The sequence below is a fragment of the Triturus cristatus genome, chromosome 7 (genome assembly GCF_964204655.1).
Source record: "Triturus cristatus chromosome 7, aTriCri1.1, whole genome shotgun sequence".
Classification (NCBI taxonomy): domain Eukaryota; kingdom Metazoa; phylum Chordata; class Amphibia; order Caudata; family Salamandridae; genus Triturus; species Triturus cristatus.
In genome coordinates, this window is record NC_140590.1 from 1823840161 (window position 1) to 1823860114 (window position 19954).

At 44.5% G+C, this 19954-nt stretch overlaps 1 protein-coding gene across 27 annotated transcripts in view; it reads right to left on the minus strand.

Annotated features, from left to right (window-relative positions):
* LOC146813293 (uncharacterized) overlaps nucleotides 1-19954 on the minus strand; it is a 455769-nt gene that overhangs the window by 395121 nt on the left and 40694 nt on the right. For all 27 annotated transcript variants that reach the window (XM_085620134.1, XM_085620133.1, XM_085620117.1 and 24 more), the window contains exon 2: nucleotides 16496-16579. In XM_085620134.1, coding sequence (XP_085476260.1) covers nucleotides 16496-16579 — 84 coding nt within the window. The remainder of the gene's footprint in view (nucleotides 1-16495; nucleotides 16580-19954) is intronic.

Genomic DNA, 19954 nt, shown 5'->3' on the forward strand with positions numbered 1-19954 from the left:
ACAAGTAAATAGACAAAGTAATGCTCTTATGAATGGTATGTATCCCCTTCTAGCCGAAGGATTACCTAAGGCTGCTCCAGAGATACCAAAAGACTTGCCACCCCCATTATTTCCAATTAAGGTACATCCAAAAGGGCGTCCCAGAACCGCAGAAGACGTTTTCCTTTCCTCATATCTAGATGATGCAGCCCCCGAGTATGCTAACGCCACACCACATAGACCGTCTGGCGGAGGGGTTCAACGTCAGGATCAGGTATCTGTCCCCGTGCAACAGCAAGTCCCGACGCAAGTTTCGGCAAGCACATCTGTTTCCGCATCTGTTTCCGCAGTCGACTCTACAGGGGTATCGACACCCATAGTTGCTGTGTCACGTTCAACGAACCCTTTCACACCCGACGCCCCAGATGGGGCCACGGGAGGTGCTAGCAGTACTTTTACACCACCTAGAATAAATAAACTTGTCTTTCAAGAGTCAGCACATTCACGTACACCTAAGTTCGTAAGTGAACGTGCGCTTAAGGAACTCCTTGTAAATTGTAGATATGACCCGGTGGTTGGTAAAGAGGATGAAATGGTCCTGGCATCATTACGTATTAGGCGAGCCGCAGAGTATTTAGCAAGGTTACCAGGGATGACTACGCATCTGGATAACATATATCATTTTGTTCAAACAGGACGAGATCCAGGATGTATTAACAGAGCTATGGAATTCCAGAAAGTAGAAATACAGGGGGAACTGTTACGTTTCCTCATAAACTGTGTGATCAGAAATCAAGATCGTCCGGGGGTAGACATGAACGTAATGCTTACTCTTACAAGATGGAGTCAGAATATATCAGAAGGGAGACACGATAAGCAAAATTGTATAATAGCCATGTGCCGAAAAATCCGTAAAGAAATAGAACGTATTCATGCAGAAAGATTGGGAACAGACGAGTTTGAGCAAGATGAAGTGTCCGAATCAGGGGACTCTGCAAGACAGTCAGAGACCATAGCCTATGTAGGCAGAGGAAGATCCTGTGAAAATACTAGATGTTTTTCTGATCCCATACATTCTGTATGTCCAAATAATAGCAGAACGTATCCAACGCCTGTAATAAATCTGAAGTCTCCTGAACATTCGTTTCAAGCCGCAGATAAAATACTACGAGAACGAAGGGGTTACCACCTCCTCGATTCCATGGATGAGCAAGAATTAGCCAGATCAGCCGTTCACTGGATCGTTAGTCCTGAAAAATATGGTGATGAGACCGTAGCACACACGTTTCTCAATCTCAGTACAGATGAACAACGTTTAGCTGGAATCTATATGATTCAGCAACTCCTCATATTATATAAGAGCCAACATGCTGATCCTGGTCCTTTACCTGATATATTAACGGAACTACTCACGAACAGATGGAGAGGTTCTAGTAACAAGTTAATTAAAGAGATATTAGTGTCACGTAAACAGTATGTCCTTTTTGTAAGTCCGGATTCTCTCTCGCTGCCCCATAGAGAAAGAACGCCGTACTATATGGATAGACAAAATCCTTTACGAGAAGTGCACCCAATAAAAGGCGAAGACAATGAGTTTCACCGTGTATTTGTTTACACACCCATATCAAAAATGGAATTATTAGAAATGAAGAAAGTAGTACCTAGCCATGATAAAGACCCAGCGGGTTTCCACCGAGAAATTAAAGACATGTTACTGATGGGAGAGTACACCTTTCCTGATATTATGACGATATTAAAGGTGCTTTTGCCTGCTGGCATTTATGAAAAACTGAAAGAAAAAGAGTGGGAAGTGGGAGACCAAAAGATAGACTGGACAGCATTAGCAGAGGAAGAAAGGGGCCGAACTGCAGGTTCGGGGCTCGGGGATAAAGTTAAACTATTACCAGGTTTACTAGTACAGGTACTGCCACGTTTATTAACTACAAAAAAGGAAGATTGGGGTGCAATCACAGCCTGCAAACAAAAGCAAGATGAAGACACAAGCGATTATTATGCTCGATTTGAAAAATGTTTTGGTATAAATAGTGGTATAAAAGCAAGTAGTGACTCATATCCACATTTATTTGTGACAAAATTAGTGGAAAATGCATTACCTCCAGTAAAGAATAGAATATTGAAATTCGAGAGTACCTGGCAAAGTAACACTCCGTCGCAAATGCTACAAATGTTACAGTATCATCACAATAGAATTAGGGATGAACAAGAACACGAGCATAGACGCATGAAGGATACAAAAATGAAAATGCTAGTTTCTCAGACAGTACCAGCAGATGGTCACAAAAAGAGTGTGACACATTCTGGTGATTCTGCAGTTCCTGTAAAAGGAACCTGCAATTACTGTAAACAACTGGGCCATCATGTACACGATTGTCCAGTCCTGAAACGTAATATAGCTACAGGCATTACAAAGGAGAGACCACGATTAGTTAGACAAGATCAGAATGAACAAGGAGCTATGCTGCATGGACAGTCCGTGCCAGTTCAGCAACAGTCCATGCCAGCCTCACAGCAACCCATACAGTTTGTGCCAGCTGCACCACCGTTGCCTGCTACTGCCACACAAACCGCAACACGACAACTGTATCAGACTGCACAGTATGAATACCCTGAATACCAGCGTTACGCATGAACCAGCCTAGAGAGGGAAGTTGACTTACCACTTATCGAGATTCCTGTAGATCAAGAAGGACCTTATGTACATAGTGAATTATTAGGTCAAGATAGAAAATTCTTACTCGATACAGGGGCAAGTCGAACAACTATAAAACGTAGTGAAGTTCCAGGGGCACCCCTCTCAGGCTCTCAAAATGTTTCCCTTGGTTTTTCAGGAAAACCTATTGTTAATGAAGTATCAAAGCCTCTACCACTTACGATAGGACCTTTGACACGAACTACAGATTTATTGCTTACTAAATCATGCCCAGAAAATCTGTTAGGAATTAAAACTCTGAAAGCACTAGGAGCCATAATATGTTGTTCTCCGGAAGGAGTAAGGTTGTTTTTACGTGATTTTAAAGGTCACTATGTGTCTAGAGACATGGATCCCCGACTACAGACTTTACCAGTACATCTATGGGCACAAGGCCCTACGGATGTTGGCTGCATGAACATTACACCCTATCGAGTCACACTGAAAGCAGGAGTGGTACTACCACGAATGCGACAATACAAGTTACCGCATGATGCTGTAGTGGCTTTGCTGAAAATCATTGATGAGCTAATTGCCCAGGGAGTAGTTGTAGAAACAGACTCCAATGTATGTAATTCACCGATAATTCCGATTCTTAAACGAACTGATCCTACTGCTCCACCAGTGTACCGATTGGTTATTGATTTGCGTGAACTAAACAAGTGTATTGTACCACAATTCCCTGTGGTCCCTGATATATCATCGTTATTGACAGCAATTGATTCCGAAGCAACATTCTTTACTGTAATTGATCTCAAGAATGCCTTTTTCAGCGTCCCAATAGATCCGGAAAGCCAATACTTGTTCGGATTCAGTTTAAATGGGCGCAGCTTTAAATTCTCACGCGCTCCCCAAGGATTTACAGAAAGCCCCAGCATCTATAGCCAAGCACTGAAACGAGAACTTGACAGTATACACATGCCCGTTAACACCGCATTGCTTCAATACGTCGATGATCTGCTGATCACCGCACGAAGCGAACCCGAATGTGAAAAAGCCTCATTGACAGTTTTACATTTTCTAGCCGACAAGGGGCACAAGGTGTCCCCTTCTAAGCTGCAGTTCTGTGTTCAGCGAGTTATTTATCTTGGTCACTCGCTGTCCAAGGAGGGAAGGCAGCTTACACCAGATCGCATCCAGTTAATTGCTAACATGTCAATACCCCAGACACAAAAGGAGGTGCGGGCTTTTATAGGCCTCACTTCATATTGTAGACAGTGGATCCCTCAGTACGCATTTCTAGCAAAACCACTCATTCAGTTAACCACACAGGAGGCAGCCACATCGACTGTTCTCCCTTGGACTCAGGAACATACACAAGCTTTTGAAAGCCTAAAGGAAGCTTTATGTCAAGCACCTGTTTTAGCAACACCATGTTATAGCAAACATTTTACACTCTTTGTTACAGAACGCGAAGGTACTGCCTTATCAGTACTCACTCAGGATCAAGCAGGATCACGCAAGCCATGTGCTTATTTTTCCAGTACATTAGATCCCGTAGCTCAGGCTAATTGTGTTGAAATCATTGAAATAAAGACGAAACCTAGACAAGACTTGACAGACGTTCCATTGCTAGATCCAGACCTGACGTTATATGTAGATGGTTCGTGTATGAGGACAAGTACAGGAAATTTAGTTGCCGCATATGCAGTCACAACAGACACTGAAGTTATTGAGACAAATTGTATAGATACTTTGTCAGCCCAAGCAGCAGAACTTGTTGCTCTAACACAAGCCTGTATTCAAGCCACGGACAAGAAAGTCAACATATATACTGATTCACGTTATGCATTTGGAGTCGTACATGACTTCGGAGTGCTTTGGCGGGAGAGGGGTTATTTAACTTCTCATGGAACACATATTCAACACGGGTCCCTCATTCATGCTCTGTTAGACGCGATTCATTTACCGACTGCAATATCAATTATGAAATGTAAAGCACACACGAAGGTTACTGATATCATTTCTCAAGGCAATGATTTAGCTGACAGAACAGCCAAACAGACTGCTCAGAATCGCACATCCGACATGACAAAGCCAATAGTTCAGACACCAACACAGTGTATGACAATTAAGGATCCCACACTTGATGTAATTGACATACAGACACATGCCACAGCAGAAGAAATAAAGAAGTGGACTGAACTAGGAGGGATCCAGACAGATCAAGGATGGATGACGAAAGAGAAATCTGTATGGTTTCTCCCTGATTCCATGGTTCAAGCCATTATAGCTACAGTTCACAGTCCAGCACATTTAGGAGAGAAGGCTATGCTAGACAGCATTCAGCACATTTGGTTCAATAAACATTTACGAGCAGCAGCTAAACAAAAAGTTCGTACCTGTATGATATGTTGTCAGTTTAATCCAGGAAAGAGTGTTCCCGTAGAGCAGGGTGGATTTCAGCCTCCTGACCATCCTTTTGAAGTCCTCCAGATGGATTATATTCAGATGGAACGTTGTCGAGGATTCAAATATGTCCTCGTAGTTGTCTGCGCTCTCTCCCGTTGGACAGAGGCGTATCCCGTATCAGATTACACTGCCCCGACTACTGCCAAGCAGCTAGTTCGAGAATTCTTCCCACGGTACGGTTTACCACGTGTTGTATATTCAGATAACGGCCAGCCTTTCTCATCCGAATTAATGAAACATGTCTCACTTTTGTTGGGATATCAGTGGAAATTCCACTGTGTCCGACACCCCGAGGCAGCAGGTCTCGTGGAACGACATAATCAACTTTTAAAAATCAGATTGTCCAAAATATGTCAGGAAAAAGGTGTGGACTGGATAGTAGCCTTACCAGTTGCGCTATTCTACATGAGAATGGTAGCACACTCTCGAACAGGGCTATCCCCGTATGAGGTGATCTTTGGTAGACCACCGAATATGTGGGGGACGCCTATACCCCGTAAAATAACTGATGTTGACTGTAATATGCTGACAGATTACCTGGCTTCCTTGATGTCTGCACTACAATCTTCTCGTTCACAGGTGGTCGCAGCTTTTCCTGACAACACTGAGGTGAAACCCCATGACGTGGTCCCCGGGGACTTTGTCCTGGTTCGGAATTTTGATAGGAAAAGCCAATTGGATCCTAGGTGGAAGTTGCCTAAGCAGGTCCTGCTGACGACCAGAACAGCTGTGAAGATCGAAGGACGGAAAGGATGGGTGCATTCCACCCATATAAAAAAATTTCATGGACTACCTTCAGATATAGACACTGTGCCCTGCACTCCCTCACAGACTGATTCAAAACTTCCTTTTGTTGAACAAAATGACTCTCAGTGCTATAAACAGAAACTCAGGTCCAGATCTAAACTGTCGGACGATTTGATTGTTTAAGTCCTCTCCAAGGTGAAGCGGTTGAATCTGTCCCGACATGTATCCCTTAGGTCTGAATGATGCAGAGTCCAGAATCATAATGAAACGACATGCTTATTGTAAATTACTGCGTAACCACTGTATTGTGACATTATTAATTTTGTTTTTATTGAGTATTTTAGTAATTATTACGAGTATGATTTTGCACATATATCATCCTGTTTCTAAACGTGTTTTCAATATAACTGATGAACATTCTTTTAGTGACCTACCGCCACATGAGTTGTCCTATAGACTTGCGCTGCGCAATAACACATTCATTAGTATGTTACATCATTCCCATCAGACTAGTAATGCGACCAATTGTTGGGTGTGTGGCCGACTCCCTCCCTATCAGAATAACAAAGGAGTTCTGCCTTTCTTTCCACATCCATTTACACGCAATGGCTCCTGTGGAGCATGGTTTAGTTTATTAAATTCCATAGACCCAGACACAGCAGTTTATCAACAACATTGGATATGGGGAAATCTAAATCTAGTTTTATTCAAAGTCTGTCACCCTAATAAGGAGGGTCACCCCAGTAGAACAGGAACTGATTTAGAAAATGAAGTGTATAAATTAGGTAATTTTACGCCTAATCTTATGATTTTGAATGTCAAATCCGAAGTTGAACTAATTCTGCCCACTATGTCAGTATTTCCAGTAAAGGGTGAATTATGTGTGAGAAAAGTTGGTTCCATACATATGGGCCATAGCCAATGCGTTACTACAGTAGAATATAGTGATCAAGGCAAATCTTCATTTAGAGCTTCTCGCCATTCTTACTTTATATGTGGTCAGACGGCATATATGCGTCTGCCTCTAGATTGGGATGGTACCTGTTACATAGCATTCCTTCTGCCACCTGTTTTCCTAGCTCCTCCTGATTATTATCGAAATGTTCATTTAGTACACAATAGAGAGCGAAGAGATCTCCCAGTTGTCGATTATACTGAGACGGCATGGGACAAGTATGTAGATTTCAATAAAGGTATCTTTCCCTATATAGGTACAATATCAAATAGTAAGCTGATACGCAGACTCACCAAGACTCTTGAAGCTGTAGTAAACGAGACTATAGCCGCCCTAGGCAATCTGACAGAGGAACAATCAGTGATGAGAATTGTTGTTCTCCAGAATCGTCTTGTCCTTGACGTCATCCTGGCCGATAGGGGCGGAGCTTGCAGGGTCATCGGATCCAGCTGCTGCATTTTCATACCAGAAAATTCGCCATCTGTATATAAAGCTATAACACGCCTTCATAAGATTGTAAGCCAGATACACGAGAATCCAGGCACTTGGACGTGGTCCGGGTGGTTTTGGAGTGTGATATCAGCCTGGGGATGGAGAGTTCTATCCTTCCTAGGTATTGGCCTTCTTATGCTTTTCAGTTGTTGCATATGTTTGCAATGTGGACCAGCGATTTGTGGTCTGTGTGCCACATCGTGTATTCCACATCAAGGTTTTCGCTCAAGATCCCGGAAGAAGAAGGAAGAAGAAATGATGCTCCATGAGCAAATCGATGGAATGATGAAGATTGATGTCTCGTGAAGGGCAAGAAGGGGACAAGGAGGGAATGTGGAAATGTGGATTTTCCTGGTCAGTTATGTCCCCTATCTTGGACCCCAACGGTTCTATATGCATGTTACAAGTACATGTATGTTCCCTCCAGTTCCAGTTTCTAAGACGCAAACATATGTGTGTCTACCGTCAACATGTTCTCTGTCAGATCCGCCATCAATGGGCTGGATATTCGATTCCTAAGTATAAAAGGCCACCGACTTTATATGGCCAAGTTACTCCATTTTTACAGTTCAGGCGAGTAGGCCCGATTCTGTCCTCAAAGCCTTTCCCTGCTCTCTGTCTCTGACAGCTTCAGCTTGAGCTCGCATCTGTATCCATGAACTTTGTCCTACTCTCTGTGCAGCTAACGGTGCCTGCCTCGGCCAGTTTTCGCCTGTCTGCCAAGAAGTTGTATTTCACCTTCGAATTATCTATTTTGCTCTTCAGCCGATGCATTCTTGCCTAGTAGTTTAAGTAAACATTCCTCCAGTTACCAAGCAAAAGGCCAGGCTTCTCTGTCTTCATGCAAGTGATTCATAGCCCTGTTGCTATGGAAAGTTTTCTGCCCCTCGCATCTCATATAGACACTTAGACGCTTGTACACGCACATAGTCAGTATAGAATAGATTCTGTCCGAGAGTCTCTTCCTTGTGGATAACATAGTTCTTTAAACATAGGATGTTAGATATGATTTGGGATTAGGATGACTTGACCCCAGACTTCTCGTCTCCACATGTAGAGCTAAATGTCAAGTCCCCTTCACCCCCTAGTTACACGTCAATTACACGTCATGCTGCTGCGCGCGCATCTATGCCAAGTATTATCTTATAGATCCACCTATGTCTGATAATGCAAGCCAATTATGTTTCTTTTATTCCTTATTACGCCTAGTTTCGATTATGTCACTGTTACGTCATTTTTCTTATCAAATGTTACGCCTTCTACATTCGTTTCATTGTAATGCACTTATTATAAAAATGTATGTCTGTTAATAAGTTATTGTACTTCACTTCCTGAACCCTCGTGGTGACGGAACCTGAAGGCCGCCACTCGAGTCGGCCATTTTGAATGGAATAAAGCCCATTAGAAAACCTCTTATACCACGGATTCTGCCTCTTGTTATTTTGAGCTATTTTACTTTATTTTAAGACTCCGTACGAAATTCAGTCAGGTAATATTTATTTTATTTACCACACAAGAACAAACAATTCAATATTCACAAGATTGAGATTGTACTGCTCATATGAGGGTACAGAAGACCATGTTGCTTATTCTATGCAATTTTTGGTAGCCAACTGTGAGAGCCGAGGAAGAAAGGTATATAGACACTTTTTAAATCTGTGCTCTAGTCAGATCTGGCCACCAGAGACCAGCCTGCCTACTGCAAACTATTCCCATACCACCATCACCATGGTATGCCATCTCAATAGACTTTGTGATAAAATATCTTCCAAGCAAACGCACAGGTGGTCATTCACCATCTAACTAAAATGGGGCACTTCACACCCTCGCCAAACTCCCGACTGCACCTGAGTTGGGACAAAATGTTTCCCAACATTTCATCCCAGGGTGATCATTTCGGACTGGGTAACGCAGTTTACTTCCTATTTCTAACTGCAACTTTCCAAAAATTTAAGGTCGATGCTTGCTTATCTACAAGCTATCACCCAGAAACAGACTAAATGACAAAACGTTTAAGACAAACCTTGGGGCAATATTTCTATAGTTTAGCTCTGCAGCAAGAAGAAGATTGGTCAGGAAACTTGTGGATGGCAGATTTTGTGCACAACAATACAGAATACTCAACCCTGGATTGTTCCACCTTCTAGTGTATAAACTGATTTATCATAATGTACTGCCCTTTTAATTGCCTGAACTTCACCTTTACCTTCAGAACAAGAACATCACAAGACCTTAAGTAAAACACTGCAAATAACTTGAGAAATTTGGAAAAAGCTCAGGAAGCAACTAAAGAAATATCATGATAGAAATCACTGTAAGGGACACAGTATAAAACAGAAGACCTAGCTTGGCTGGCAACTAAACATTTAATCTTGCATGGAAACCGTAAGATAAAGCCCACTTTTAGGGCCTTTCACTGTGTGCGACATAATCAATCCAGTGGCAATGAAATTACAACTCATTTCTAGTCTTTGTGTTGATCCAGTGTTCTATGTATCTATGCTCAAGTTCTGCAATCCAGAGACCGAATCGATTACACTAACCGACCCAACAGACATTGAATGAAAACAGAAATACAAAGTCAACCAGATGTTAGGCTCCAAACAACAGCAAGGCCAAGTATTTTACTTAGTGGATTGGGTACGGTTCAAAGAGAGGTCACAGAACCAGTAGAAAACCTTCCCCATGCCCCTCAAATTCTCAAATTTCACAGGTTACACCCAATCAAGCACAAACCGCCGCCAAGCTGACAGATATTATTGGGGAGTACTGTTACAGCCTCCAATAAAGTCCTGATAGCAGCTAGAAAGTTAACCAAACATAGATTCTCATCCGTGTCCATAGGTACAATCTGGACTCCCAAGGTCTTGGCATGGAGAAGGTGACAGATTAATGACAGGATGTCAGCAACATCAGGATCTGAGCTGTTGGCTTTAAGGAATATGCTACTTACCAGTATGCATCTGTTCTTGGCACGTAGAGCTGCAGATCTACACACTGTACATAGATCGCCATCTGGTGTTGGGCCCAGATTGTGCAGTTGTTTTTCTCTTGGAAAGTCTTTGGAAGTCAGGAGGTATGTGACTCCTCCCTTGGATCATATTGCGCATGGGCTGCGGCTCCATCCTCAGATTGTTTTTCGCCAGCAGGGAAATTATGGAGCTTTGTAAGAAACAGGAAAGATCCCCATGTGTGCTGTATCTAAATAAGATAAAACTGGAACAGATAAAGGTAGCCGGGGAGGCGGGTGGGCGTGTGTAGATCTGCAGCTCTACATGCCAAGAACAGATGCATACTGGTAAGTAGCATATTCCATTCGAGGCATATGAGCTGCAGATTACACACTGTGCATAGATTGTGTAGCAGTACCCCCTCTTAGCGGCGACCACCAGTATCTGTTGCAGTTGTTTGAAACAGTGTTTTAAGGACAGCCTGGCTCACACTAGCTTGTTGCTTAGTTTGCACATCTACACAATAGTGTTTAGTGAAAGTGTGTGGTGTAGACCATGTAGCTGCTTTGCAGATATCATCTAATGGGATGTTCCCTAAAAATGACATGGAAGCCCCTATCTTACGTGTAGAGTGGGCTTTAGGGGGAACAGATAGCGTTTGTTTTGCTTTGTGGTAGCAAATCTGTATGCATTTAACAATCCACCTAGCTATCCCAGATATGGAGATTGGGTTGCCTTTGTGTGGTGGTGAGAAAGACACAAATAATTGTTTGGTCTTGCGAAAAGGTTGTGTTCTCTCGATGTAGTAGAGTAAAGCTCTTTTGACGTCTAGGGTGTGCAGAGCTCTTTCTGCAATGGTTTGTTGCTTCGAGAAGACTACAGGCAGTTCCACAGATTGATTGAGGTGAAAGGGAGAAATGACTTTAGGAAGGAATTTTGGATTAGTGCGGAGAACAACCTTATTATGATGCACTTGCAGAAAAGATTCTTGAATGGTGAGTGCTTGTATTTCACTGACCCTTCTGAGGGAAGCAATGGCTACAAGAAAAGCTGTTTTCCATGTTAAAAATTGAAGCTCGCATTTATGTAGAGGTTCGAATGGAGGCCCCATTAGTCTTGTGAGAACGATGTTTAGGTTCCACACTGGTGAGGCTGGCATTCTAGGGGGAATTATTCGTTTGAGGCCTTCCATGAAGGCTTTTATGGCAGGTACTCTAAAGAGGGATAGATGCTGTCTATTTTGTAGATACGCTGCTATGGCAGCAAGGTGTAGTCTAATAGACGTGTAGGCTAGGTTGCATCTTTGTAGGTATAGTAAGTAGCCTATGATGTGTAGGATAGACACATCCAAGGGGTTGATATTATTGTTGTGACAATAAATCACAAATCGTTTCCACTTGGCTGCGTAGCAAGCTCAAGTGGTAGGACGTCTAGCTTCTTTAATGACGTTTATACAGTCAGGGGGAAGATTTAGGTAGCCAAATTCTAGGATTTCAGGAGCCAGATAGCAAGGTTGAGCTGAGCTGGGTCCGGGTGTGTGATCTCTCCATGGTTCTGGGTTAAGAGGTGTGAAGAGAGGTGTAATTTTTGATACGGAACTATGTAGTGTTCCAGCAATGTGGTGTACCACAGTTGTCTGGCCCAAGTTGGAGCAACTAGGATGAGAGTTAGGGAGTGTTGCTGTAGTTTGCGCACCACTAATGGAATGAGTGGGAGACACGGAACAGTGAACGCAAATTTGCCTGACCAGTTCATCCATATCGCATTGCCTTTGGACAATGGGTGTGGATATCTGGCGGCGAAGATTGGGCATTTGGCGTTTTCGTAGGTGGCGAAGAGCTTTATTTGTAGTTGCCCCCATGTTTGAAAGAATGGTATAGAAGAACTTGTGGATGAAGTTCCCACTCGTGGATTTGTTGAGTTTGACGGCTCAACAGATCTGCAATGGTGGTTTAGATTCCTGGGACATGTTGTGCTAGGAGAAAAATGTTTTGATTTATGGCCCACCTCCATATGGTCTGTGCTAGCTGAGAGAGCTGCAGAGAGTGTGTGCCGCTTTGTTTTTGGATGTAGTACATTGCTATCATGTTGTCTGTGCGGACTAAGACAGCCTTGCCTGAGACGTGTGTTTGAAAGGCTTTCAGGGCTAGAAATATGGCCAGTTACCCAAGATGGTTGATGTGGAGTAACTTTTGTTGAGGTGTCCACCTGCCCTGCATGGTATGATGAAGTATATGAGCTCCCCAGCCGGAGAGCGATGCGTCCGCTGTTAGAAATATTTGAGAAACCGGCCCTAGGAGCGGTCACCCTTTGGAAAGGTTTTTGATGGTCCACCACTGCAGAGAGCGATGGGCATGACCGTCTACCAACACCAGATCTGTTAGCTGACCTTGAGCCTGGTTCCATTGGTGTAATAGGCACTCTTGGAGAGGACGCATCTGGAGTCTTGCATGAGGTACTATGAATACGCAAGAGGCCATCATCCCTATAAGTTGCATGAACACTCGGGCTGGAAGTGAGTGTTGAGGTTTAAATTTGGCGCGAAGAGCTTGTGTGCTTGCTATCCGGGCAGGGCTGGGGTAGGCTAACGCCTTTGAGGTGTCTATGGTGGCACAGAGGTATTGTTGTACGTGGGAGGGATGCAGATGGGATTTGGTGTAGTTTACTGTGAAGCCTAGGTCGTGAAGTAGTTGGATCGTGGCATGAGTGTGTTGTACACACTGGTTGTATGAGCTGGCCTTTATAAGCCAGTCGTCTAGATATGAGAAGATGTGTATGTGTTGTCTTCTCAGGTGTGCTGCCACTACTGCTAGGCACTTGGTAAACACTCTTGGGGCAGTGGTGACTCCGAAGGGGAGTACTTTGAATTGGTAGTGGTGACTATCCACTACGAATCTGAGAAACTTCCTGTGAGCGGTGTGAACGGGAATGTGGAAATAGGCGTCCTTGAGGTCTATGGTGGTCAGGAAGTCGTTTTGGGAGAGCAGAGGAAGCACCTGCTGGAGTGTGACCATGTGAAAATGATCTGAGTGTATGTATTGGTTTAGGGGTCTGAGGTCCAGAATGGGCCTCAGAGAGCCGTCCTTTTTTGGTATGAGAAAATATAGGGAGTAAACTCCCTTGTTTTGTTTGTGGGCAGGAACTAGTTCTATTGCATCTTTTTGTAGGAGGGAGATTACCTCCTGCTTTAGAAGTGACAAATGTTCCTGTGACATTGGGTGCTGTTTGGGTGGAATGGTGGGGGGGTAGATGTTAGCTCTAGACAGTAGCCTGATTGGATTATTTGTTTACCCACCTGTCTGAGGGGATGGTAGCCCAGACAGGAAGGAAATTGTGAAGTCTGCCCCCGACTGGAGTGGAATAGTCTGAGGGATGTGGAGGGAAGTCACTGGGTGGGGGTAGAAGCAGAGCGGGAGGTGTTAGTTTTGCCTCTGCCTTTGTTATTATTACCTCTGTAACTGCCTCTTTGATAACCCCTAGTGAAGGTGGATTGGGTAGGGGTTTTGTATGAAGTGGAGGCGCTGTTGGAGGAGTAGCCTCTGGTGTTGCTTCTAAAGGAGGAACGGCGAAAGGAGCACCTGGGAGCTTGCCACTGCAAGGCTCCCATAGATTTTGCCGTGTCTGTGTCCTTCATTTTTTCGAGGGCTATATCGACGTTAGGACCAAACAGATGTTTCTCATCAAAGGGGTGGTTGAGGATGGAACTTTGAACCTCAGGTTTGAAACCCGAGATGCGTAGCCAAGCATGCCTACGCAGAAGGGTGCTGGTATTAATTGCCCTGGAGGCGGTGTAAGCTGCATCGAGGGCACAACGAATGGAAGTGTTTGTAATGTTTTTGCCCTCTTGAATCAATTTGTTGGCCCTATGTTTATATTTATCAGGGAGGTGTTGCATGATTGTCTCCAGCTCATCATAATGTGCCCTGTCATATCTGGCTAGGAGCGCTTGGGGGTTAGCGATACGCTAGATGTTGGCCACCTGGGACGCTGTCCGTTTCCCAGAGGCGTCTAGGAGTTTAGACTCCTTATCTGGCGGTGGTGCCTCACCTGATGCCTGGGAATTGGCACGTTTCCTCGCATTTGAGACTACCAGGGAGTCTAGTGGTGCGGGCCTTTAATATAGGGTGGGTCTGTTGGAGCGGCTTTATATTTTTTCTCAATACGTGGGTTAATGACCCTGGTCCTAACTGGGTCTTTAAAAACCTCTGGTGCGTGCTTAATAACTCCCTTAAGCATTGGCAGAATTGAGGTAGACCTGTGTGCAGTGTCGAATGTATCTAAGAGGAAGTCCTTCTCTACGGGGTGTGTGTGGAGATCAACCCCGTGGTAGCGGGCAGCCCTATGGAGTAGTTGGTTAAAACCCATGGTGTCCTCTGGGGGGGAGGGTCTAGAAGGGTAAAGCCCGTCCTGCGGGACGTTAGGGACGTCTGAGATGTAGTCATCCCATGGGTCTGGGGAACCTGTTGGAGTAGGGTCCCCTGTTGGTTGGTTGTCCGCCCCATCCCCTGTGTCGTAGATGTCATCATCATCATCCTCATCTGGAGATGGTGTAAGAGAATGAGGTGGGGGAGGAGAAGCAGGAGGAGGAGGTGGAGGTGGAGGTGGAGGAGGAGGTGATCGAATCTTCAAAGGTTGAGGTGGCAAAGTCTCTCCTTTTTGGTGGTGGAGCTGCTGCAGGCTTGTCCAGTGGTCTTTTTCTGGTGCTAAGCGACAAATGACCAGTCTTTGGATCTTTTACGAGGGTTTTTTGGTAAGGATCGGGTCGAAACAGTTTGTCTGTAAGGGGCAGATCCTTCGGTGCAGATGGTGTCGGAGTTGTGGGTTTTTTCGGCGTCGATTCGGTACTGGTTCTTGGTTTCGAACCGTGGGGTTTAACAGTGTCTTTTGACTTCCTCAGTTCCAAGGTGGCTTTCGGCTTCGAGGTTTGGGAGTCTAGGCTTTTCGGCTTGTTGCTCGGTTCCGAGGGTGGTATGGGTGCCGAGGAGCCGGTGCCAGTCTTCGGCACCGAGAGCTTCGGTTTCAAGCTCGGCACGGACAGGGGAAAGGGGCGTTTTCTTTTTCGGTGTCTATGCCGATGAGGTTTTTTCGGCGCCGAGGGTAGGCTGGCTCGAGCCCGAGCTGCCTGAAGGCTTGATGGGCTTCTTAACCGGGCCCAAAAGCGAGGTATGGGAAGCAGTCTTTTGGTGTATACCTAGGCCCGAAGGCAAAGGCGTGACCGAAGTCTTTTTCAATGGCGTGGATGGGGGTTTTGGGTCGGGGTTGATGGTTGTACTCACGCCCCTCTGTGCCGGAGAAATGTCCTCGACGCCGGAGTCGTCAGATTCGGAGGCGCTCACGAGGTCCTCTTCGGTGTGCTGTTGTTCCGGGACATCGACGCCTTCTTCGAAGATGTCGTCGTGGATCGAAGTCAACGAGTGTGCCATTGTTCTCCTTGCTCGTTGGTCCTGGATCGTCTTCTTCAATCGGAAGGAGGCGCAAGCTGGACAGTCCCTTGCCTCGTGTTCTTGGGAGAGGCAGAGGTTGCACACCTCATGGAGATTTGTGTGGGGAAACTTCGACCCGCATCGAGGACAGTTCTTAAATGGAGTCCTTTCCATCAGCCAGGACCGGGGCTCAGGTAGGCCCGAAGGCCTTCGTTGAAGACCAGAATCGAAGACTTCGATTATTGAGAGCACCGTTGAGTGTTTGAGAACGCGATCGAGACAATACCGTCGAAGGGGGGAGGATTGTGCGCCTAACAGAAAAACTGGAACGGTTCCGAACTGGAGCGCGAAGAACACATCCGAGCCCGATGGCGGAAAAAAACAATCTGAGGATGGAGCCGAAGCCCATGCGCAATACGATCCAAAGGAAGAGTCACATACCTCGTGACTTCCAAAGACTTTCCAAGAGAAAAACAACTGCAACATCCGGGCCCAACACCAGATGGCGATCTATGCACAGTGTGTAATCTGCAGCTCATATGCCTCGAACACTATGTTTATGATATGATCAACATGAGAACGTTAACTTGTTACAAACTGTGCTACTTGAACCACATTTGACTTCATGATGCGTGCTGGAAGTAATGTGGAAAAAGCTGCACTCTCCAGGTGACCTGAAACAGTCTGAAACATTCCAGAACATTCTAGATCATCCAGGAAATCTTGGCACCCATCTTGAGGACAAGATGTTAATTAGAACACGGTTGTTTGGCAAACAGTGTTTGTGAAGAAAAGTGTTGCCTGCCCAACGTCGCTATGCACCTACCTGATTTTGATTCTGTCTGCTTCTGTTGGAAGCTTCCTGATCGACTCCTGCTTCCCTCGTCAACGTCTCCGGATTGGCTGCAATCTGAAATATAATAAGAGAAAAACAAGTAAGGATTCTTATTTTAAGGCATGCACGAGAAATAGCCCAAGGCTAAAACAAGCAAGCAGTTGGCAACTACATTGTAGAAATCGAGAACTTAATGCTCAGTTTGGTAGAAGGATCCAAGACATTCAGTTGTGACTTCGGCCCTAGAGCTGCTCTGTTTTTTAAGATAAAGACAGTGTGAGAGAAAGCCGGAGTATAGAGCAGCAAACTTGTGTGGAAAAAGGTTCGAAAATCTTAATAATTCACAAACTCAGAACCCTCAATTCAAAGGGACATTGAGGTAACCTTGAATCAATGAGAAAACTATTTAAAAGGTGAGCTCAATAAGAATGTTGAAGTAGTGCTATTAGATTGTACAGCTGTTGCCTTTTAGAGTCTGTGGGACTGTTCTGACAATGCCACTTTTTGTTGCAGACAATTGAGAAAGATTAAACTGGAAGAGAGGGCTCTTCCGATGGTTACCTGGCATAGAGCCAGAGGCCCACCAAAGACGGACAGAGTTGAGCCAATGCTCTATTGCACAAGTCACACACAGCCCTATTTCTTCCCCCAAACCCTCTGTGTTCTTTAGGGATTTAGAGCCCACGAGCATCCATCCTAGATAAAGCAGCTGGGCAGAGGTGACAATATTTTTGTTCATTGCTCCTACTGGGTCAGTGGACGACAGGTTAGTGCATCCATTACCTCTACTGGTTGAAAGCGGTCTTAATAGGAACCTGACAGATAGCCAAAACCTAGTTACTACTAACCTGAGTAATGTACACCAACAGGGTTTTAACCACTATTTTAGAAACAATTACAGCCTTGCAATAAGAGGACCAAGCCTCCAGACAGGAGAACCAAGAATTGAGAAAATGTGTGGATACTGTGCATACAGAAGTAGCAGGGTTGTCACAATAGGGGATGGCTAAATCTGGTGGAGGAGTTACCCTAAAACCCTGGAACCAACCTCCTCTGCTTCCTGGGTCAGGGAATTAAACTCCCCCTTCACCAAATTCAGGACACTCTTCTACCCTACGTGGGGGCTTCTGCCTAATTCTACTCTGCACAATCTCTTGTGTAACTCTTAGTTCCGATTCACGTGTTTCAGCCACCACAAATAAATGTAGCTGCCCACGAGGAATTCACAATCTTTATCAACCAAAGTAAATTACATTTCCAATGCAAAACAGCCACGTTTCCCAACAAGCAAACCAAGACAAGCTTTCTTTTCTCTCCTTTGGGAAGGAACCATGCAGTCAGCAGACACAGCAGACATCTAGGTGAGGGCCCCCTAAATCCCTCCAGACACTACAATAGGAGCTTGTAGCCACTTGCAGAAGGTACGGCGCAGACGCCTATTTGCATGCTTATTTGATGATTTTAATTTACTGTCAAATTGCTCCAAAGGGATCAGAGAGTCCAGGAGCCCTGTAGAACGAAAAGACATGGTTAAGGATTAAAAGTCAAATGAGCCAGAGAGGAAACTAGCAAACTACAGAACAGTTGTAGAACACAAGTATTCCACTGCGAGCAGGGTCACAGTACCGTGTGATGTTATAGTTCAGTGTGCAAGCTGTCCAGGAACTGCCTGAAACTTAAAATGTGACGTAACACTAAGGATTGTAGTTAAAAAACTCTCAAAAAGAGAACGGGTGTCTGGGATCGCAGTGTGAGGAAAAGGGGAACATCTAATTTGGCTTTTAAGGGAGAGTAGTGCACGTTCTTAATTGTTTTGTGATCTCTTTCAGAACAAACCGAGTACCCGATCCAACATCGACACAGAAATTAATGCGGTAAAGGGGGGGATTGGAAGTTAGGTCAACAAATAGGAATAGTTGGTCAAGAATAGTTGGCAATGGGACTCACTCCACAGGGGATCAGGTGTTAACATATTTTTATAAATTGCAGTGACAACAAGCACTCGCAAGTCCCAAAGGAGACAATACCTCATTCTCCATCTAGGAACAGCAGGACTTAGCACTCTTTGTTCTTCTTTCTTCTCCTTGTTTTCTTACCCACTTCCCCCTACATTCATTGTAACGGGTTATGTGTAGTTATGCTAGGCTGGTCCAGGGAGGTGGTGAAGACAGATAAATCTCTCAGCATGTGTGCGTCTCTCCTCCCAGATAAAGATCACAGATTAGTGCCAGAGTCTTAACAGATGGCAGTTGGTCAATACCCTTAATCGAAAAGAATGATCTAATCTTGTACATATTTAGGAATTTTTTGATGCAAAATGGAAAGGTAACCTCATTCCTTGTCTCTGAGTAAAGAGTTACTGACTCTGAGAAAAGGATCGCAAGACCTACTAACGCACGTACCCAACTTCAGGAGACTGATTGTGGCCAGTTGAAAAGCGAGCATCCTTCTTTTATAAAGGTCTCAGAGGGGAAAAAACATGCTGTGGCTCAGGTGGCAAACCTTTATGATGTTTTTGAGAAGAAGTGATAGAACTGACTGTACAACCAGATCATCGATTCTAAGAGAAGAAACTGTAAGTGTAATATTGTTGTTTGACTTAGCAAACCTCTAACTGATGATGCACATAAATCAAACGGGGTAGAACCTATGCAAGTGAACAGTATAAGAGAACCTCTGTCACTTGAAAAGAGGGAAAAGAGAAGGAAGCTTATGCTCTGCATGTATTGGGCAACTAAGAGGCAAGACGTGGCCCTCCCCTTCGGGACTGGATCCTTGATACCGGGAATAAAACCTCTGCCTCTCTCTTTTTCACTCTTCTCTCGTTTCCTATTGTAGTCTAAATCTTTCTATCCCCCGTTGAGTAGGTGAGTTTTTCCACCTCCAACTCGGAACAATGTCCTCAATGATTTAACGGTAATCAGGGGAGCACGGATAATGGACCAGAACAGGCTCCTGACTTAATGGAGTATCCATAAGACCAAGACCTAAATTAGGCCCTTTTCCTCCACAGTACATCCCATGACCCATTTGTCATGTAAAGGCATGTCCTTTAAGTGGACCTCAGAAGATAAAGCAGTTCTCACTCAATTGAAAGCATGATTTGTGTAACCCATTGTTCTGTGTCACCCTGGTGCAAAACTACCCTCTGTTTTGGAACCTACCTCTTCACATCATGCAGTGGGAGAGGTGCTATCCCACAGGTATCTAAACACAAGACAAGTACACCCTGTGGCCTTCTACTCTCATACTTTTACACCTTTTGAACTGAATTATAATATTTCAGACAAAGAACTCCTAGCCATTAACAGAGCCTTCGACGAACGGTGCCATTATTTGATGGGGGTAAGACAAACCATTGAAATGTGTTCAGACCACAGGAATTTGAAATTCAATACATCTGCACCTATTAATTAAAGATAGTTTTCATACATCTGTATGAGTCTTAAC